The following is a 22697-nucleotide window of genomic DNA, read 5'->3' as shown; positions in this document are numbered from 1 at the left end:
GAGATTGTTTTGTTCTGGTCTGTGCAGACCGCCAGGAGTCTGGACTGAGGCTCCTGGCGTGGACATTTAACCACAGGCAAGCTTTCCAACTGCCTACTTCCTCCACCATGGGCCCAGCCCCTCTGAAGAGGATGGCTTCACCATGTGATGGGGCCATGACTGGCCACACACAGCCCAGCTTCACTTATCTCAGTACCACCCAGCTCCAAGACCCCCACCTCTGGGCCCAGTCCTGCCCCCAGTGTGTCCACTGTGTGCTCTTCCTCCAGGCAGCCAGGTGCCAAACCTCCAGCTCAGGGTCCCAACCTAGGCCCTCTCTTTCCTGTGTGGGTGACCTTGACCCAGTATCTAACTGCACTGAGCCTCAGTGTCTTCATCAGCAGGAAGGACAGCAGCCCAGCTCCTAGGGGTGCTGGTTGGATTACACCGCATATACACCCAACACAGCACCTCATACTTGGCAAGTTGATTGAGAAGAGTTGCTGCCACACAACCCAAACCCGTGTTTTTCTTTTCAGTAAGCCATGTAAGTGTAGTGGGCAAGTGTTTGGGCTCTGGAACCAGACTGCCTGGGTCCTGATCTCACTGGCTTGCTGTATGACCTTGGGCATGCTGCATGACCGTGGGCACGAGTTTAACCTCTCCATGCCTGGTTTCTTGTCTGTGAAACAAGGATGTTAATAGTGCCTGCCTCATAGGGTAGTTGCAAGGATTAGACGAGTTACATATAATGCTCGGCCCGTCACTAGCTGTGAGCTGTTATCATCATTGTCGTCGTTGTTGGGGTGGACAGCTGACCCCATGACCGCAGGTCCCTGCTTCAGCTGTGTTGCCTCGCCTATGCCCAGAGCTGCCTCTGACTAACATTTTTCTTGAAAAAAGTAATTCATGACTTCAGAGGCCGTAATTAGAGACATCCGTGGCCCAAGAGGCGAAGGGCCTCCCTCCTCACCCCCAGTCCTGACTCACTCCCCAGCTAGAGTCAGGACGTGGCATCTGCCACCATCCGGTCCGTTGGGGCCCAGATGTGTTTGTAGGATCTTTCCACCCAGAGCAGGCTTTTTGGGGTCCCTCTGTCCCTGTCTCCGAGCTCTCCTGTGATGTGAGGGTTGGCATAGAGGCTGCTTGTCCCAGCGTATGGGGCCTGGTCTCACATGCCTCTGCAGTGTGTCTGCCATGGGGCATGCAGTCCCAGCCTGCATAGGCCTTCCTTCAGCAGGGCTCTGTATTGTGTCTGTGCTGGGCTAGAGGTGACAGACTGACCTGCCCCTCATAGAGCCAATGGGACGGATCGATCACACATACACACACACACTCCAGGTCAGCTGCATGGAGATTAGTTTATGAGAAAAACAAGATATAGGTTTTCCCCGACTTACTATGGGGTTCCGTTCCAGTGACTCTGCTGCAAGTCGGCTCTGACGTAAGTTGAATACCTCATTTTTTTTTTAGTTTTCATTACTATTGCCTTTTATTATCAGTAACGTTATAAATTGTAACACTGAACATCTGCGGGTGAACATCAGAGAATGATAACATCAGCAAATTATGCAACATTCTATGTAGTACATATTACTAACCATAAGATGTACCAAAAGAAAAGACGATCATAAGATCATAAATACAGTTTGTTGTAACTTCAATACCTCGTGAATCGGGGACTACCTGCAGTAGCTTGTAACAGGGAGTGCATAAGGTAGGGCTGTAGAAGACAGGGTAGCCTCTTGGAGAAAGTGGCATTTGAGCCTGAGACCTGAGTGTGGCAAAAAAGTACAAGTAAGCATAGTCTCAGAGAACAACTAGGTCAGTTGGCACAACTTTGATCATAAAGATAATGTTCTATGTCCTAGTTTGGTGAGTAGCGTCTGTGGTCTTAAAAGCATGCAAGCAGCCATGTAAGATACAACTATGGGTCTCTTCCTGTCTGGAGCAAAGGAGAGTAAAGGAGACCAAAGAATCCAGGAAAAAATTAGTCCACAGGACTAATGGCCCATGTGAACCACAGCCTCTTCTAGTCTGAGACCAGAAGAAGTAGATGGTACCTGGCTACCACTACCAACCAGCCTGACCAGGGATACAATAGAAGGTCCCAGTTAGAATGGGAGAAAAATGTAGAACAAAACTCCAATTCATAAAGAAGACCAGACTTACTGGACAGATAGAAACTAGAGGAAACCCTGAGACTGTTGCCCTAAGATACCCTTTTAACCTGGAACTGAAGCTACTCCCAGAGGTCACCTCTCAGCCAAATAATAGATTGGCCTATAAAATAAACAGTAATACCCATGAGGAATGTGCTTTTTTAAATGATCAACTATAGGAGACCAAATGGTCAACGTTCACCCAAAAGCAAGGAGGGGCAGGGAGGCTGGATGGATTGCGCAGACGGGGTGGAAATGATGGGAGTGCTGGCACATTGTAGGAATTATAACCAATGTCACTGAACGTGTATGAATTGTTGAATGGGAATCTAATTTGCTGTGTAAACTTCCACCTAAAACAAAATATTCTTAAAAAAAAAAAAATACAAGGGTGGAGAGAAGACACTGGGGCGGGGGTACAGATTCTCATGGCCCTTAGCTGTCCTGCAATCAAGGCTTCTGATCAGAGTACCTCACCTTTAACAGGTGTCTGGAGGTGTGACAGCTTACACAAGTCCAATGGCAGAAACCTCACCATCTTCTGAGCAGCCCTAACCATGTCTGCCCAAGGGAGAAATCTGCTCTGTCCTCTACTCGTCAGCCTGTTGGAGGTTTGAAGACAGGATTCCTATCTCCCCCTGGGCTACTTTCCCCTGGCTGAGCAGTCTCAATTCTGGGTGGGAGATGGTTTCCAGACCCTGTATACTGTAATTTGGAATTGGCAAATGGAATTCATCTCTTGTGCCAGCAGGGATCTGCTGTCTGGAGTGCTGGGTGGAAGGAGGGTGCCTGTGATCAATAAGCGATGTCTGCCACAGGCAAGGAGTAGGTATCTGGGAGCAGCCACAAGTCCATGTTTGCTATCGCAGCTCTGGGAGGTAGGTTGGCTCTGGGAGGTAGGTCGCAGCGCCCAGTCTTCTGCGGTTATCTGACTACTTTAGCAGACAGCAGGACTGTTTTAGCTTCTGGCTTTTTTATTAATTCATCTTCATGACTGGCTTATCAGCTACATCAGTGGCATCAGTTCACATTAAACTTGTGGTCAATGGAAAAATTCCTGAATCTTTTTCAGAAGAATAGCCATCAAACCAGATCTTTTCCCATTTTGACATTGCCACTATATGGATATGTAATTAATTTACATCAATCCGTTGTTGTTGGGCATTTAGAATATTTCTGAATTTTTATAATTAGAAACAACACTGCGGTGAAAATCCTTGTATTTACCTCTTTGCATGCTGGTCTTATTTCCTTAGCATGAATCTCTAGAAAAGGGATTGCTGGACCACATGAGCTTCTTGTGAGAGCTCTGGGCAGTAGCCATCTAACTGTCATAGAATGTTCTAGAGACTCTAAACTGTCAGGGAATGTTCAGGGGCTTGGAACAGGTACCCTACCCCATTCCTTGATTTGCATATGGCCCAGGCCGTATGAGAGGGAGATCGTGAATTCCAACGTGCAGTTGAGGACCCTGGGATGTTCAGTATTGTCTGGTGGACTGGAGCTGTGGGAGAAGCTTCCTCAAAAGTGCAGGGTGGAGATACTGAGCTCCTGAGGGAAAATCTCCACAGGTGAAGAAGTGGTGTGCCTAAGCAGCTGAGCTCTGGAGGGTGGAGGCAGTGATGGTGTCAGGTTCGTAGGGCTGGGCCTTGCTGCTCCCAAACTCTGGGGAAGCATGGACTTCATCATAAAGCAAAGATCTATGTCACTAGGGCATCAGCCCTTCTGCTGTGGGTGCCCCCCTGTAAGGAGGGAGAATGTGACTGCTCTGATTACAAATGACAGTTCTTCCTTTCTCCAAGGAGTCTTGGGTTGTAGGGTATTGCTGTCTTTATGAGTTCAGCCAAAGGATAGTCAGTGTTACATGATTTAAATTTGATGATTATTCCTAGCTAATACTCTGAAAAAACTGTCAGTTTATATTCCTACCAACCATGTCTGAGACTGCCTGTTGCTGCTTATCCTTGTCAAGACTAAGCATGTTCACTTAAAGAAGATTAATTTATCTTTTTGTTTATCAGTTCTTTGTCTCAAATTAAGAAGAGACTCTCTTTTAGTGTCCAAATACTCTGTAGTTTCTGATGGACCATCAAGAACTGATAAACTCTGGCTCAGGATGGGTTCTTTAGCCCCATAGGACAATGCATACTCTGCGAGCTTTCATCTGCACATTTACAGGCAAAACCCCCGTGGAGCCGTGCTGGTTGCAGTAGGATGGCCTGCCCGTTTCCTCCCTATTGTGGTGGTTTGAGATTGGTTTTTATTTTGGGGTGTGGAAAGGCTGCCACATTGTACAACTCAAGGGGCACCATTCACATAAACTCAGCAGGATTTGATGACTGATTGAATTGGTGGGTGGGAACTGGCTGGGGGGAATGGCAGATGTGATGACACCCAGGACCCCTGGCTGGGTCACTGGGTGGGTGCGGGTACTGCCTCTAAGATAGGAAAGAGATAGGGCATTATGTTTGAGCACATGGGGCATGAGATGCCTGCAGATGCCCAGTGGAGAGAGAGAGAGTGTGTGTGTGTCTGTGTCTGTGTCTGTGTGTGTGTGTGTGTGTGTGTGTGTGTGTGTGTAAAGAGTGTGTGCTCCAGGCCTGGCACACAGCAGGCTCTAGAGAAATGCCCTCACTCAGTCAGCACGGATTTCTTGAGCACCTATTAGTGGACACGTATGTCTACACTTGCAAAACATCATTAAGCAAACCAGGCAAATAACCCTACCCTCTTTGAGCTTATGTCCTGATTTGGGAGATAGATAATAAACAAACAAACAAAAAAATGCTAAATGCGTTATACAGTATGTGACAAGGTGATAGAGAAAAAATACAGCACAGTAAGGGATTAGGAATGTGGGGGCGGGGTATGGTTTTTAAATCAGGTGATCAGGGTACGCATTCTTTAGAAGGCCAGATTGAGTAAGGACTTAAAGGAGGTGAGGGTGTAATCTATGCAGATAGCTGGGAGAGCAGCCAGTGCAAAGGCCCTGAGGTGGGAGCCAGCCTGACACATTGGAGAAGAGGAAGAAGGCCAGTAAGGCTGGAAGAGAATGAGCACAAGAAGGAGCTGAGACGAGGTCAGACCAGATGAAGCCTTGAAGGACCTTTCGAGGATGATGTCTTCCTTCCTAAGTGTGATGTGGAACAGAGGAGGCCCTTGGTCTGTCTTACGTTTTGACAGGACCACTCTGACTGCTGGGGAAGTAGATACTGCGGGGCCAGAGGAGGGGCTGAGGACAGGGCAGGGGCCCAGTGAGGTAAGGCGATGGTGGCTGCGCTGGGTGCTGATGAGGAGGCAGATTCTTGAAGGCAGACCTGATTGCGGGGAGCGGGAGGAGGGCAGTGAGCAGAGAGAAAGCTGGAGTTGCATTCGTGGGTGAAGGGGAAGAGTGGGGGTGGTTGTCAGACCACATCTCTGCCTGTAGAGGATGGCCGGGCCCTCTCCCAAGCACTCTTTGGAACCTGCTGACACAAGGGCAGGAATCCTGGGTTGGTAAAAAAAAAAAAAAACAACCCAGAAAGTTCTTGCCTCCCCACAAGTGCCTCATTCCCCAGTCATATCCCTCCAAGAGTGCCACTCCCCTTGTTCCCAGAGCCTCCTTCCCTAGCGGGTAACACCCCCTTCAATGTCCTGACCCTAACCCCAACCATTTAGGTCTCCAGAATGCCGTGACCTCATCCAGCCCTTCCCCACTACAAAGTGAGGCCTACCCTTGGGGTTCCTTGGATGCCACCTGCTCCTCTTTCTTTAGCCCCTCAGCTCCACACTCTGCTGACTGGAAATAAGAACACCCCCTCGGATTCACAGCAGCCCAGCCCATACCTCTGCTCAGGGTTGTTTTGAGGCCAGATAAGAAAGGGCTTGGTGGAGGATCAGACCCCTTGCAGATGTGAGAGGTAGAAATTGTTCACTTATTCTGGGCTCGTTGGAGCATTAGGGTGAGGGTCCCAGCCACCACCCTCTGGCTGAGCCACCTGACAGTTCAGAAGCAAAATGTTGGGCACTCGCCCAAGGGCCTGGAGGGAAACTGCTTGTCAGTCACCCTGTTTCTGCGAACTCAGGGTTATGATCCTATTTTAAATTCTCTTCTTGTAAGTGGAGCCCTGGCTGTGTCTCTTCAAGGACGAGAGATCTTGTTTCCTGTCAGCCTCTTTCTTAGGCAAACACATTCGGCCCCTGACTAAAACATTTCCACTTTGGGGAACGGGTGTTTGGAAACACTTCCTTGTGGAGCACTAACAAGCTGCAAAGAGAGGCTTGGACAGAGGGAGCAGGGAGGAGCTGTGGTGGGGCAGAACAAAGAAGGAGGTCCTGAGATCCTACAGCTGGGGGTGGGATTTTCCTCCAGCTCATCAGTAAATTGAGGATTGCCTGGAACTTCCCCACGAGGATTCAGTCAACCTTTCATACAGCAGACATGTATGAAGGCAGTGATTTGTTTATCATGAGGAACTGTCCAAAGCATCAGAAAAGAATGGGAGAAATGTAAGATCTGCCTGTCCCCCCATACCACACGTACACCTGGTCTGACCTCATCTTGGCTCCTCCTTCCCTCCTTCCCGTTCATTCTCTTCCAGCCCCACTGGCTTCCTTCCTCTTTACCAACATGTCAAAGGAAGCTGCTGGGTGAGTGGGTGGGGAGTATAGGGGAGGGAGCTAGGCAACTCTTTTCAAGGGTGGTATTCTTATACACCTTGAAGGCATCAGGCCTAACCCTCTTGTTTTCCTGAAACTGAGGCCTTGACACGAAAGGTGACCCACCTGATCCATAGCCAGTTTGTGGCAGAGACAGGCAAAGAACTGGGTCTCTTCCTCAAAGAAGGACTTTGTCACGACTTCACCCCTGATGAATGGATTGGTTGTTGTTCATCACAGGAGACCCACTGCTTGTCCCCAGAGGCCAGAGCCGGTGATAGGAACGGAAGTCCTGTCCTATTCTTAAACTGTAAGCTGGAAAGCCAGTGCTGAGATTTGCAGCCTTGGCCCGGCTCAGGGTGGAATTAGAATCAAAGGGCAGGCTGCTTTCTGTTGGGCTCCGGTCAGCTGGCATGGTCCTGGCTTCTCCTCCAGCTTCCTTCCCAGCCCCCTACTCCAGGCTTCTAGGCAGTGATGGGGGAGGGGGACTCTCCCAAGGAGTTGGTGAACAGTTCCATGCTCTGACCTTGGCAGTGGGGCCCTGCCAGGAGGTGACAAGTGGCAGGAATAGAAGCAGGGCTGGGCTGGGGTGGACGAGTTGGCCCAGGCTGCTGGATGTGAGGCATTCCTACTTGGTTCTGAAGATGGGGACTATTAAAGAAGGACTCCAGTCCAGGAGGGGCCTGCCTTCCCTTCCGTCTCTGCTGTGGCCTCAGGGATCAGAGGATCTTTAAAGCCCCTTCTAGCCCTGAGGCTGAGGAAAATGATAATGGGACAGGGAAACCTCAGGGCAACCAGAGATACTACCAGAAGTCATGTTAGCATTGCATAAATTCCTCCTTCCCTGTTGTCCTACACTGAAAAACAGTCTGCAGTGGAAACCAGTGTCTATAAATGAAAAGGGTTGCTAAGTTCAAGCTTGGGATAAGTAAGTCAGCCAGTCCCTCTCCTCCCCATCTGTTGGCCCTGCTCCCCCTTGATGTCTGGAGACGTTGAGAGGGATGTTGTATGGGGTGAGTTAGGGGACAAGGGTTGGTGAGGCGGAGTGGGAACATCATCGTGGAAGACCCACCACCTCGGGCTGTAATCCTAATTCTCCTGCTTATGACTTGGGTGGTCTTGGCCAAGTATGTCTACTTTATGGGCCTCAGTTTCCACTCCTGCAGAGGGTTCAATAATGCTTCCTTCACAGATGAGTTTTAAGATTTAGTGGTTATGTATAGCATCCACACAGTGCCTGGCCACGAGGAAGTGTGCAGTAAAGACTCACTTTTGTTAATTACTGTAAAGGAAAAAAAAGGTAACAACTCAGTGTTGTACTTCATCCAGCAGTGTGGGTGAAGGGAAGAAGGAGCTAGGGTCCATTCAGTTAGCCAGCAAATTCTGACTGCATACCTGTGTGTACAGCCACTGCCCTGGGTGCTGCAGCTACATCAGAGAACAGAGGGGACAGAAGGTCCTGTCCTCTGGGAGCTGACATTCTCATGTTGGAGAATGAAAATAAGCAAAATAAATAAGGTAAGATAGGTTGATGTTAGAAGGTGGTCCGTTCTACAGAGAGAAGTGAGTCTGAGTGAGGCAGGAGCCTTGCAAGGGTTCTGGGTCCCTGTGGCAGCCTGTGGGCGTCAGGGAGGGAGAGTGAGGGCAGAAGCAAGGACAATGGAGTTGTTCTGCCCTCCAAGAAAGTGTGGGGCTGCCTCTTGATGGTTGCCCCCACCCACCACCCACACCCTCTGAACCCTGGACTCTGGTTCCCCACTCACAGTTCCTGCTTCTCTCTCCTCTGCAGCGTTGAGGGTGAGGCGCCTAGCAGTGAGACCGGCACATCGCTGGACAGCCCCTCAGCCTACCACCAGGGCCCCTTGGTGCCCGGCACCAGCCTGAGCCCAGACCACTACGAGCACACGTCGCTGGGGGCCTATGGGCTGTACTCGGGGCCACCGGGGCAGCAGCAGCGCACGCGGAGGCCCAAGCTGCAGCACTCAACCTCCATCCTGCGCAAGCAGGCCGAGGAAGAGGCCATCAAGCGTTCGCGGTCACTCTCTGAGAGCTATGAGCTCTCCTCAGACCTGCAGGACAAGCAGGTAGGCAGGTCCCAGCCCCTTGGTCACAAGGGGACACACGGCAAGGCTGCTCTGGTCCACCCCAACCCAGGCAGCTCTCAGACCCCTATGGGCTTTCACCCTCCCTGAGAGACTGGACTGTGAGTTATGTGGGTATTTGCTAAGAATGCGGCCTTTACCTCAGCCGAGCTCTACCTCTTGCTCCTGCTGGGAGCCTCTAGCCCTGGCCCTCCTGGCTGAAATGCACTCAGCTCTTTGACATTCCTTTCTAGGCAGTTGCTCAGAGTCCCTCTAAATGAAGTCTTTTCCTCTGCAGTGGCTCTCAGAGCCCTTGTGGCCAGGGCCTGGGGGCCGAGAGGGGTGTCATAATGCCAGAAGGATACCCAGGTCACATGGCCGCGGAGGGTCTGTAGTTCCAGCCAAGGACTGAATGTTGGGTAGGATGTGAGTCTGAGTGAAGGAGCCCAGTAGGAGGGAGGGAAAGAGGTAGGTGGGTTAGTTTACAGCATAAATAGCACGAGCTTTAAAAAGCCAAGCCTGGCCCCAACCCTAGAGGTGAGGTTGCTTATTATATCCCCACAGGTTTACAACTCCATGTTCAAGTGGGCATCAGTATCACTGAAGCCTGCCCGGGGCCCAGTGGGTGCTTCTAACTACTACCTTCCCCTGCAGGGCCTCGACCCCTATGTGGCAGAGCAAGAAGGGTGCGTAGCCGGGGTGCTTGGCTGGGCTCAAGGAAGGACCAGGAGTTGAGGAGACAGAGAAAAGTCCCTGTTCTCTGGGGGTGAAGGTGGCAGAGGAAGGGAGAAGTCCCAGGGGAGGCAGAGAGAACTCACTCTGAGTCCCTCATAGTCAGGCACCTAGTAGGCACGTTACTGTGAATGAGAAGGTGAACTTGTGTGTGAGTGAACGGATGGGCGAACAGGTCGCTTAGCAGTGTCTCAGGCTGTGTGAGGCTTCTCTGGTGGAGAGCTCAGGCCACAGGAGTTGCCCTGGGCTGCCAGGAAGCAGCACCACAAGTCCATAGGGCCCTGCTTGTCTGTTAGATTTTCCACAGCTCTGGGCTGTCTCCTCATAAGTGCCAGGCGGCCACCTCTGCCCCGTACAGATGCCCAGACCCTGTGCTACAGAAGTCTCCTCACCCTTCATTCCTGCCCATGTCTACCCTGTGCCAGGTCTGCCCTCTGTTTGCCCCCTGATCTTTCTCTGTCATTCAAGGAGCAGAGGTCTGGGCCTAATGTGGCCTCGGTTCCTTCAGAGACAAATGGGGGTGCTGCCTGGGATGGGTCTCTCTCCTGACAAGGAGCCTCCCTCTGCACTCTGCTCACGGTGTTGCCCTGTGACTTTGGACAGCCCCGCCTGCCTTAGCTTTGGCTAATGGGGGCCAGCAAGGGGCCAGAACCCAACGACAAATGGCCCGTTGTCAGGCTGTGGAGGAAGAAAGTCCCCTTCACCCCGTGGCACTTGGCCCCATGGCCAGGCCAATGGCAGAGGAGAAGAGCCTCTGTTGCCTTTATCAGTTGTACCCAGATCCAGAGTGGATCAGAACAGTTTATAGTAAAAAACATCTGCAGCAGGACCGCAAAAATAAGAATGAGAAAGGTTAGACATAATAGAGGGCTGTGGAGATGATTATATGGTTAATACGGGCTTAATGTGGCTACAGCTGTTCATTTCATTCTGTGCACGTTAGCTGCATGCCCACCACGCGCCAGACTCTGTGCTGGGTGCTCAGGAGTCAGCGGTGAACCAGATGAGGCCCCTGCTCACTTGAGCTGACATTGTGGAATGGAACTTGCTGAAATCTTTGGCATGTCTCTTAACCTGCATAAGCCTCAGCCTCCTTGCCTCTGAAGGGGCTGACCTCACCTCTTCCAACATCTCCAAAAATGTTTTCCATTAGACAAAGTGTGCCATGGCCGGAGGTTTCCAGGGCCAAATTGTGGAGCAGCAGACAGACCACAAATGAGTTAGCAGTAAAGAAATGATATAATTTCAAAAGCGATCCCAGCTCCAGAGGGGAAGGAAATAGAATGACCATAGAAGGTGACATTGGATGAGGGTCAGGAAGACCTCTCTAAGGTGGCATTGGAAGGGGTGCTTGAGGAATGGGTGGTATTCCAAGAAGGGTGACAGCAGGTGCAAAAGCCCTGAGACGAGAGTGAATTTGGCCTGCCTGAGACACAGAGGATGACAGGGAATGGGTGGTGGAGAGGGAGAGGGTGGAGGTGATGTCAGGGCCCCTGAGCTCCTGGGAGTCCAGGCAGAAGTGGGAATAGATTGCATGGAAATTTCCAGGTAAAACTAGGGTGCCTGATTCTACGAAGTCCCATTTTAGTGCAAGGAGCCACAAAGGAAGTCACACGCATTTTCCTTCTGACCTGTGGCCCTCAGCACCTTCTGGTAACTTCCTGTTGTCAGTGAGGGCAGGAGATCTGCAAGACCAATCAGGCACCTTGTCCAGAGTGTTCCTCTTGGTTCCTCATTCTCTCCATTCGGATGTGTCCTTTAAAGGGGCAGTGAGGTGGCCTGTTGGGAAAGCCCCGGTGAGGGCGTCTAGCTGGGCAAGTCCCTTCACCTCACTGGGCCTCCTTGTCTTCACCTGTGATATGGGGATAGTTTCCCCCTTGAGATGAGAAATTGCTGTGGGCATTAAGTGAGGGTTGTGGTCCCTGGCACACACAGCGGGTAAGCAGATGTTAATTTAATTCCCTCCCCTGAGTCTGAATAAAGTTTTAAACTGAGCCTTGGGTGAGTGCCAGCCTCAAAAGAACAGCCACAGTGAGTTTGGGGATGAGTTAGGAGCAAGCTCCAGTCAGCACGTATCGTCTTGGGGGGTGGGGAAGGGGTGGATAGGAGAGACTGAAAGTGGCTATGGCGGGTAGACACAGAGCCCACTTCTGCCTGGTGAAAGCCCTCCTCTCCCCTACCACATTGATTTGGAGAGAGGGTCTCAGGCAAACAGGGCCATTGCCTGGTTTGCAAGGTCCAAAACTAGCTGAGGAGAAAGGCTCTGGAATGAGCTCTGGGCTGGAGCTGATGGCCCTGGCATTTGTGACGTCCCCACCCAGAGCTAGTGTAAGGGGCCCAGGACCACATTCCTTTGCAGGCAGAGAGGAAAGAGCTTACCAGAGCTCAGCCTTGGGCCCGTTATCAACTCTGTGGGCTTTCAGAGCTTCACTGGCAACCCAAAAAATAGAAACTCTGCTTACAGATGCGGAAGTGAGGTCATCTCTTTGGATGGTGTTCAGTAACTTCAGGGCAAGGGAATAACAGAACCACCCTGGCCGACTCTAGGCCTGGCTGGTCTTTAAAAAGTAATTTTGCATCCCCATCCCCTGCTATTCTCTTCTGCAAAGAGGCGCTCTGCCCAGCCTGTGTTGCCTCTCCTGTGGGACATAGGAGAGCTGATGCATTCAGTGTTTGGGGATCCAGGAGAGCCCCTGCCCGTGCTCTCTGGGCCTGTATTTTACTGGTATCCCTGAGACGGGTTAGCCTCTTGGAGCTAGGCATACTCTTGTCCAGATGCAGGTGACGTGCCAACTTGCTTTCCAGAGAGATTAGCAGAATGTGAAGTCACTTACCCAGTTCCTCAGCTGGAGGTGAGAGGCTCAGGCCCTGCTATTCCCACGTTACTCTCTCCTCCTGACTCAGGCCCAGTCTTTATTTTGCTCAGTGTCTGTTTAGCTTTTATTTCAGTTGTATGTTTGTGTGTTTATGTGTCTGTCTGTTCTCCCTGACAAACTTAGCTTCTTGAGGGTAAGAACCTAGTCTCTCCACCACCAGACTCGGTGTGATTCTTGGCACATAGCAGGCAGGTTGGACCTAGACTCCTGAGGACCCAGATCTTTTCTCTCTGCCTGCTTTTGGGCACCTCAGGTGCCTGCTGTGTCCCTGCAGCCAGAGAGAGGTTTGGCTTGGTGGAGAAGCCAGTGCCTTACCTTAGCTTTTCCTCAACTCCCTCAGAGATGGCTCCAGTTGCAGAGGTGTGTTTGGTTTTCACTTAGGAACGAGGCACAGGGAGCACCCCTGGGGCTACGCTTCATGTTGGTGGCCCCAGAACTCCGGAGTCCACACATCACCCTGGGAGACACTGTGCCAGACAGAGCCTGAGAGCTTGTCTGGTCTCTCCCACCCCTGGTGGCAGCTCTGCCCTCTCAGAATGCTAGCTCTCCACCCTGTCTCCAAACTCACAGAAAAGACCATTGCCCTGTGGTGGGAGGGGAAGAACTGCCTCTGGAGTCTGGAGTCCTCTGTGTGTGTGTGTGTGTGTGTGTTGGGCCTCTTCTCCAGTCCTCAGCTTCCCTTTCTGTACGGGGAGGGGAGGGGAGGGTTGAGGGCTTTACAAACTGTAATTGCTTCCCAGAAAGGCAGTTGAAGGCCTTCCGTCCTAGCTGCCACTTTGCTTGGCACATGCTAACTGCCTTGCATCTGGCCTGGCAGTATTATCCCTATTTTACAGATGAGGAAACTGAGGAACTGTGAGGTTCTGGGGCTCATCCAAGGTCACATGTGTAACAAGGGGGTGGAGCCAAAATTAGAGCCCCGGCATTGGCTTTGAAGTCTGCTCCTTAGCACAGTGTTCCTCTCAGGCCTCCCTGAAGTTCGGTGACCTACCCCTGCAAGGCTACCAAGGGCTGCACTATACCTCACTTATCGACATGGTTAGGTTCCAAAGACTAGGTCGTTATGCAAAAATTGGCATTAAGTGAAAATTACATCATTACATAACTGCCAAATTACATCATTGCAAAACTGCCAAATTACATCATTACATAACTGTGAAACCACTGAAAATCATGGCCCAGTCAAGTTGACACGTAACCTTAACCATCACAGCCAGCGTTGCCCTCGCCTTGCACCTTGGTGTTCGTTACTGCACCAGATAGTCGGATAATAGATTTTTTAGTGTTGTCATAAATGCGAAATGTTGCATAATGAGATAGTCGTTAAGTGAGGAGTAGGTGTACTTATGCAATAGAAAGGAAAGAAGTCTGGAAGCATGAGGCCAGTGCTCAGCGCCCCAGGAACTTGCTGAATCTTTGGCAAGTCTCTTAACCTGCATAATCCTCAGCCTCCTTGCCTCTGAAGGGGCTGACCACACCTCTTCCAACATCTCTGAAAACATTTTCCATTAAACACGGTGTGCCATGGCCAAAGGCTTCCAGGTCCAAAGAAGTGAGAAGTCCTTGCAGGGAAGATGTAGTTGATTGTTGTTATTCGTGGCACTTCTGTTCCATGAAATTCTGCAAAAACTAGATTAGTGAATACCAAACCAGCTTTGTTCCACCTTGGCCGGAAATTCTTCACTGCCATGCGCATGCACATGTTTGTGAACGACCACAAAAGCGCCACGGGTATTTTTAACCAATAGGTGGATTCACAAATGCAGAATCCACAAATAATGAGGATTGATTATACTTTTAATACCTTAACACAGTGTTTCTCAATTTTATTTGGTCTTGGTGCCCTTATTTCTTTGGGACATGTTGAGACCTCTCCAAATGGTGTCACCATGGGGTCAGGGAGCAAGAGCGAGCGTTGGTAGATGCTGTGCTGTGCTAGCCCACAGAGCGCCTTTATTCTCCTCTCCTTCCCCCACCAGGTGGAGATGCTAGAACGAAAGTATGGGGGGCGCCTCGTGACCCGCCATGCGGCCCGCACCATCCAGACGGCATTCCGCCAGTACCAGATGAACAAGAACTTCGAGCGCCTCCGCAGCTCCATGTCCGAGAACCGCATGTCGCGCCGCATCGTGCTGTCCAACATGAGGATGCAGTTCTCCTTTGAGGGGCCTGAAAAAGTGCACAGCTCCTACTTCGAGGGAAAGCAGGTCTCGGTGACCAATGATGGCTCCCAGTTGGGTGTCCTGGTTCCACCTGAGTGTAGTGACATTGGCAAGCCAGCCGCCATCAAGTCCCCAGCCTCCTCCAGTGACTTTGCGGATGCCATCACAGAGCTGGAGGACGCCTTCTCCCGGCAGGTGAAGTCTCTGGCAGAGTCCATTGATGACGCCCTCAACTGCCGTAGCCTACATGCCGAGGAGGCACCGGCCCCCGAGGCAGCCCGGGCCAGGGACACTGAGCCAAAGCCCACCCTGCATGGCCTGGACCACCACAAGCTGGACGAGATGACTGCCTCATACAGCGACGTCACCCTGTACATTGACGAGGAGGAGCTCTCGCCACCTCTGCCCCTTTCACAGGTGGGAGACCGGCCATCCAGCACTGAGTCGGACCTCAGGCTTCGGGCCGGAGGCTCGTCCCAGGACTACTGGGCCCTGGGTCACAAGGAGGACAAGGGGGACACAGACACAAGCTGCCGGAGCACACCTTCACTAGAGCGGCCGGAGCAGCGGCTGCGGGGGGAGCACCTGCCACTGCTGACTATCGAGCCGCCTAGCGATAGCTCTGTGGACCTCAGTGACCGCTCGGACCGCGGCTCACTCAAGAGGCAGAGTGCCTACGAGCGCAGCCTCGGCGGGCAGGAGGGCAGCCCCAAGCAAGGTGCTCACAGCGGCCCTCCCAAGGGCCTCCCCCGGGAGGAGCCTGAGCTGCGACCCCGGCCCCCCAGACCCCTTGACAGCCATCTGGCCATCAATGGTTCAGCCAACAGGCAGAGCAAGTCTGAGTCAGACTACTCGGATGGGGACAATGACAGCATCAACAGCACATCCAATTCCAACGACACCATCAACTGCAGCTCTGAGTCGTCGTCCCGCGATAGCCTGCGGGAGCAGACACTCAGCAAGCAGACCTACCACAAAGAGACCCGCAACAGCTGGGACTCACCTGCCTTCAGCAACGATGTCATCCGCAAGAGGCACTACCGCATTGGCCTGAACCTTTTCAACAAGTGAGTACCCCATCTGCCCACCCGCCTGCCACGGCTGCCCACTGCCGTCTTTCCCAGGGGCTGGTGACCATGCTGATGCTGCCCTGCAGAGCCCAGGAGCTGGAGGAAGAATAGGGCAGGTGGTCATAACACCTGCTAGACGTCGGCAGGGCAAGCAGGAATGAAACTCACCTTCATTTCATGCTCATGTGCTCTGTGCTGAGATCAAGGTATTCACACTGAGAGATTAGAAATGAGCGTTGAGAGGGTGGGGTGAGGCATTGCATGAACAGTGCCTACTACATGGCCTGGCTCAGAGTAGTGGTGGTCATGCAAATAGGATCATCAGTGCTGTTGTTAGGGGCAGTTGGGGCCCTGTGAGCAAAGGCCCAGCCCCCTGTCCCCAGGGCCAGTCCCCTCCAAGGGGCACTGTCATCAGGATAGCAGATGCTAACAGGTTAGGCAGGGGCAGGAAGGGGGCTTTTCCGTGATAAAGCTACTCAAGAGAAGAGTGTCAGTGGCATGAGTTTGGGGCCTGGCGTGGGATGTTCCAGCACACACAGGGAGTGCTGAGGACACGTGCTGTTTGAAGGGCAGAGCAGTGTACTGGGCCGAGCTATGCCCAGCCTTGCATGTCAGGTGCAGGAGTTGCGGTTTTACGGCATAGCTGATGAGGCACCTGCAGGAGTGGCAGGGTCAGGATGGCAGATATAAGCTGGACTTGGAGGTGTATGTCTAAGGAAGACGTAGAGATCAACCTGTTACTAGCCAGAAGTCTCAGAAACCCCCAAGGTCTTTGAGGGAAAATGTGAATTGGGTCCCTGGAGTGGCTGCTACCCACCGGGAGTTCTAGAAAAGTTATTAGCCGTCCGATGAGATCTAATGAAGGAGCCAGGTATTTAAAGCAGACTATTCTTAGCACGGCCTGAAATAGCAAGAGGAAGGGGAGGAGGGTGGAGCACTCCCTCAGAGGAAGGCTGGCAGGCTCTTGTTAAACCTGAGCGCTCACCTAATTTCCCTCCATGGGGCCTCCCAGATTTGGGGTCATCACGCGCCTGGTGCTGACTTCTCCAGGGGTCGTGGATGTAAAAGAAATGCAGCCAGTCTGCCTGGTGGTTACTGACAAGTGTCCTAGGAACCAGAGGCAGGCAGTAGTTTTCCCAGAAGGCTAGGCTGGGGTGACGAGAAGTACAGTGGGTCCTGGCCAACCACCCCACGTCACTTCCTCTTCTAGATCTGTAGCGATGTGGGGGACTGCCAAGACCCCTTATTACCAGCACTGTCGGAGATATCAGAAAGGCCTGTCCCTGAGGTGGGGGTAGGGAAGGGTGCATTCATACTGGGACAGCCAGGAGGCTGTGAGTTATTGGTCCTTACTCAGCCTAGAACTGGCACAGTCTAGGTTCTCTCACATCTGCCAGGGTGATTTTCCTAAGATTCTCATTTTTTAGTGGCCTGCTACATGTACAGACCACCCCGTTACTGAGTGAGCCCTGGCCAGAGCAGCAAGCTGGACCATGGAGGGCCGTGTTCCACAAGGCTGCCCCACCTGCTCCTGAGCACCTATAGCCCTTCAGAGTCAGAACCAGGCCCATGGCCTCTTGGTGGAGGCTAGGATAACAGGGGAGCTCCCCTAGTTCCTGAGGTAACCCGTGTCCTGGTGTGAGAGCAGAGTAGACAGATGGAGGCCAGCAGTGGGGACGGGCGGAGACTCTGAAGGGCCTGCTCAGGCTCAGGAGGCCAGGAAAGACTCTCCCTCCACACACTTGCATTGGTCTCTGCAAATTCTTCCTGCTTTCATTAATTTTTAATTATATGAATGATACATGAATTCATTCTCTGTAGAAAATTAAAGCCTTACAGTTAAGGATAGCATCCCTTTTGACTCTTGTCATTTTGGAGTCTATCCTTCCAGACCTTTTTTGCTGTGTAGTTACTGGTAGATATGTGTGTACCCTTAGGAAATATAGATAGTCATGGTTAAGAAAGCATCTCTGGGGCTGGACTGCCCAGTTTCAAACCTGGCTCCAGCACTTCCTATCTATATGTCCTTGGGCAATTTATTTAGCCTCTTATGTCACACTGTCCTCACCTGTAGAACAGGGTGATGCTAATAGCCTCTACCTCATAGAGTTGTGAGGACTACATGAGTTGATTTGTGGAAAGTGCTTGGAACAGTACCTGGCATGTAGTAAGTCCTATATGAGTGTCAGCTGCTATTATGATCCATACCGGCATTATTCAAGGGATGGGGTTATGTGGCATTGTCCTACTGTAGTATCACTGTGCAGTTTGTTGCTTCCACTCAGCAGTGCATCTTGGAGATCATTCTTGTCAGTGCACCTAGAACCACGTCCCTGTTTGCTGCTGTGTAGCAGTCCCTGATGTGGTCCATGGGCTGGTTATTCTACAGGTTATTTGGCTTGGTCAGTTGCTTCCACTTTTTCACGATTACCAGTGGTACTCAGTGAGCAAGGATATACCTCCTTACACACACATCCTCTTAAGGAAGGTAGCTGGAAGTGGGATTGTTGGGTATTTTTTAGATAAGCATGCTTTTAATTGAAATACAAACAACCAAATTACTCTTTAAAAGGAGGCTGTACCAATTTCCTCTCTTTGCAGCTGAATTTAAGAGTTCCTGTTTCTCCCACATACTTGTCAACACTCAATAATTTTTTTTTCTCCCAGCCAGTGGGTAAAAACAGTGTCTGTTGTTTTAATTTGCTTTTCCCTGCTCACTCATAAGGTTGAGAATCTTTACGTGTGCCTTTCAGCCATTTGGATTTTCTTGTCTATAAAATGCCTATTCATATTCTTTGCCTGTTTTTCTATTGGGTTCATTATCATTTTGATTTACTAGGAGTTCTTTATATACTGTGGATACTAATTCTTTCTAATTGTGAATATTTTCTTCTAGTCCATTTGTTGGCTTTTTTTTTTTGAGATGTAATTCACATACTGTAAAATTCACCCTTTATACTTTAAAAAGTGTACAGTTTAGTGGTTTTTAGTATATGTCACTTGTCTTTTAACCTTGTTTATGTTCTCTTGTCTAACAGAAGTTTTTCATTTTAATTAATCAAATTGTCAATATTTCCTTTTTTTATTACCTTGGTTTTTTGTGTTTTATTTTAAAAGACTCTGCCTGTTATGCCCCAAGTCATAAACATAGTTTTTTAGTCATAAGTGTAGTTTATTATATCTTATTCGGTACTTTTACAGCTTTGTTTTGTACATTCTAGGGCTTAAATCTGGTGATTCTGAAGAATGGTACAATGCGTGAAAGTCTAAGTTTTATTTTTCTATATGAATTTAGTCACTTGTCTCTAAACCATTTATTGAGTAACCTGTCCTTTCTCCACTGACTTGAGATGCCATCTAGTTCCCACATGAACATGGATATGTGCTTGGATTCTTTCATTCATTCAACAAATACTTACTGAACACCTACTTCATGCCAGGCCCTGTTTTAGGGGCCTGGGGTGTATCAGTGAGCAGAATAAAGATGTGACCCTTGTTGAGGTTCATGCTAGTGGTCAGTTAATTTGTTTATGTATTCCTCTGCCAACACCAGGCTGATTTAATTACTATAGTTTTATGATATGCTTTATTATGAGGGCAAGAACCCTTCTTTTGTTCTTTTTTAAAATTGCCTGTTCTTAGGCAGTTATTGTTCCATGTGAAGAATAACTCATTAAGATTCATTAAGATCCATTCAAAATCCTGTTGGACTTCTCATTGGCATTTCTTTCAGCTCAGAGATTAACTTGGGGAAAGACACCGTCTTGACAATGTTGAGTCTTTCTGTCCAGGAACATGGCGCCACTTAATGTTTGGTTTGTTCTTTACCACTCCCCCAAATGGAGCCTTGGTAGCGAAGTGGTTAAGAGCTCAGGCTGCTAACTAAAAGGTCAGCAGTTCAAACCTACCAGCAGCTCCTTAGAAACCCTATGGGGCAGTTCTACTTGTCCTATAGGGTCACTAGGAGTCGGAATGAACTCGACGGCACACAACTCCCCCAAATGAGGTGCCTCTAGAACTGTGACGTCCAATCACGTGAAACTATTTAAATTTAAATTAATTCTGTTCCTCAGGTGCACCAGCCATGTTTCAGGTGCTCACTGGCCACGAGTGGTTGTGACTCAGTTACTGGGCAGGACAGATGTGGAACAGACTGGTCCAGAGCATGGATAGGGGCAGACCTGAGGAGCTGGTTCCAGGGGCACAAAGCAGGCCTCCCCTGGTGGCAGGAGCCACTGGGACTTCATGTGAGGCATACCGCTCTGCTCATTAAGGAGGCTACAGGGTGATGAGAACTTGTCACAAAGCGCCAGTTTATTCCCAGCTCAGCCCTTCATCCGCCATGCAGGATGGGCAGGCTGCTGCCCTTTGAGCCTAAGTTTCCTCCTTTGTGTAATGAGGGTAATGATACAACTTCAGAGGGTTGTTGGGAGGATTGAAGGTGAAACTGCTTTTCTAAAACCGTGGTATTTAAACAAGAAACACTTTCTTTTTACAGATTTGGAGCTTTTCAGTTTATAAAGCCCTTCCACATATGTGTCCCCCGCTCTCAAGTCTCCCCTGGAGCCTCAGCAGGGCCCCAAGAGTGCTGATCGTTCTCCTTTAAGTACATAGAACCCTGGGCCCGCCTGTGGAGGCAAAGTTAGAGCCAGGAGATTGAGGCCTTTGAGGGCTGGGCGGATATGTGGCTGGTTTTTCTGAGGTGGGCACTGGAGCTGCTGGTCGAGGTACAAGACAAGGCCTTGGGCAGCAGGAGATGGACTGAGGGGAGCAGGTCTTAGTGGACACTGAGTAGCCCTAATACCCAAGGCTGAGTCCCTCCTCAGATTTCTGCATCCTGGCCTCATCCCCTTCTAAGTGTCTCCACCACCTACCTCTGCTCCTCCTTGCCTCTCCCTTGGGACCCTGGCATCATGTTCTCCTTCCCTCTTGGGCCCCTCACCTCTGCCCATACCCCTGTTTCCTGGCCCAGCTGCAGCCTCCCCGCCCACCCAGCTCTTGGACACCTTTGGGATCCACCCCCTCCAGCAGTGAGCTTTCCTGCTCCGGCCTCTGTCTAGAGGGACCACATCCTTTCCAGGGTCTGTGATGTATTGGAATTAGGAATTATGTGATTAAGTGCTATGGCTCCTAACCAAAGGGTCCACAGTTCGAATCCACCAGGCACTCCTTGGAAACTCCATGGGGCAATTCTACTCTGTCCTATAGGGTCGCTGTGAGTCGGAATTGACTCAACGGCACTGGGTCCTGGGTTGGGAAGTGGGAGAACTCGAGGAAAACTAAACAAATGGAACCTGAGAAGGTGGTGCAGTTGGAGGGGAGGGAGCATCCCTGGAGCTGTGGCAGTCTGCCTGACATGAAAAGGGCTTCAGGAAGCAATTCCAGCCAGGCCTGGCCAGGCAGCCGCACATCAGATGGGAGAGAGGCCAGGTTCCAGGAGTGAGAGGTAGGAAGCCAGCTCTGCCACCTTCCAGCTGTATGACCTTGGGCAGCTCCCAGCACTCTCTGAGGTCCTGCCCCCGCCCCGTCATCGAGGCTCGCTGAGAATGGTGATAGGGGAGCCTGGTGTCCAGGAGTGCTTAGTCAGAGGTGCTGTCTTGGTTAGCTAAGGCTTCTGGGCCCAGAGCGAGTGCAAAGGGAAAGCTGTGTACAGGGCTTTAGGAAAGCCCCAAACCATTTTTCTCCATTTATCATGATGATGTTTATCGGTTCAGTTGTGAGGATTTTTGTTTTTTCACATTCAGACATAATTCATACTGAAGGCTAAAGTCTTTGACCTTCATCAGCAAGTGCTTCAAGTCAGTAAATAATAGTGGCTAGTACCCAAGTGGGCTGACAGTGTGCAGGCACTCTTCTCCAAGCCTGTTGTGTTTTAACTCATTTCCTCCTGTGGAGTCATTGTTGGTTGCCATCAAATCGGCTCTGACTCATGGCAACCTTCTGTATAACAGAAGGCAATGTCTGGTCCGGTGCCATCTTCACGATCCTTGGTATGTTTGAGTCCATGTTGAGGCTATTGTGTCAATCCATCGCATTGAGGAGTTCCCTCATTTTTGCTGACCCTCTACTTTACCGAACATCGTGTTCTTTTCTAGCAATTGGCTTTTCCTAATGACGTGTCCAAAGTAAGCAAGCTGACGTCTTGCCAGCCTCGCTTCTAAGGAGCATTCTGGTTGTATTTCTTCCAAGACCGATTTGTTCATCCTTCTGGCAGTCCACGGTATATTCAGTATTTTTTGCCAACACCACAGTTTGAATGCATCAATTCTACTGTCTTCTTTTTTCACTGTCCAACTTTCACTTACATATGAAGGAGATTAAAAAGACCACAGCTTGGGTCAGGCACACTTTAGTCATCAAAGTGACGTCTTTGCTTTTTAAAACTTTAAGGAGGTCTTTTGCGGCAGATTTGTCCAGTGCAATATGTCATTTGATTTCTTGACTTCTGCTTCCATTGATGTTGATATGGTGATACTTGATCCAAGTCGAATGAAATCGTTGACAACTTCAATTTTTTCTCCATTTATCATGATGTTGTTTATTGGCCCATTTGTGAGGATTTTCATTTTCTTCACATGTAGGTATAATCCACACTGAAGGCTATAGTCTTTGACTTTCATCAATGAGTGCTTCAAGCCATCTTCATTTTTGGCAAGCAAGGTTGTGTCATCTGCATATTACCCTCCCTTGAATGCTGGAAGAGTGAAGCATAAGTACAATCTCCAAGACTCACAGCACTGCTTTCTGACACCCCTCCTCCATTAGCTCCATCAGGCAGAGGGCCACACAGAGCTGGGCAAGGGGCCTGGGTGCTGGGTGGAGGGGAGGTGTAGCTCACAGAGGAGAGCCTGCCTTCAAACGCAAAACCCTGGGGCTGGAAGGGACCTTAGAGGCCCTGGTGAACAGCCCCTACCTTAAGGGGGACTTCCCTACTGCCACCACCAAGAGGTCATCGAGCCCTGCTTACATACTCCTCAGAGATGAGTAGCTCACTCCC

General features: G+C 50.4%; 1 protein-coding gene across 8 annotated transcripts in view; it reads left to right on the top strand.

The window, feature by feature from the left end:
• Positions 1-22697, top strand: part of IQSEC1 (IQ motif and Sec7 domain ArfGEF 1) — a 154448-nt gene that overhangs the window by 83474 nt on the left and 48277 nt on the right. For all 8 annotated transcript variants that reach the window (XM_064274809.1, XM_064274806.1, XM_064274810.1 and 5 more), the window contains 2 exons: positions 8569-8863; positions 14448-15697. In XM_064274809.1, the coding sequence (XP_064130879.1) occupies positions 8569-8863; positions 14448-15697 (1545 nt within the window). The remainder of the gene's footprint in view (positions 1-8568; positions 8864-14447; positions 15698-22697) is intronic.

This window comes from Loxodonta africana, chromosome 22, assembly GCF_030014295.1.
Source record: "Loxodonta africana isolate mLoxAfr1 chromosome 22, mLoxAfr1.hap2, whole genome shotgun sequence".
In the NCBI taxonomy this organism is placed as follows: domain Eukaryota; kingdom Metazoa; phylum Chordata; class Mammalia; order Proboscidea; family Elephantidae; genus Loxodonta; species Loxodonta africana.
This window is presented reverse-complemented; position numbering and strand designations above follow the sequence as displayed.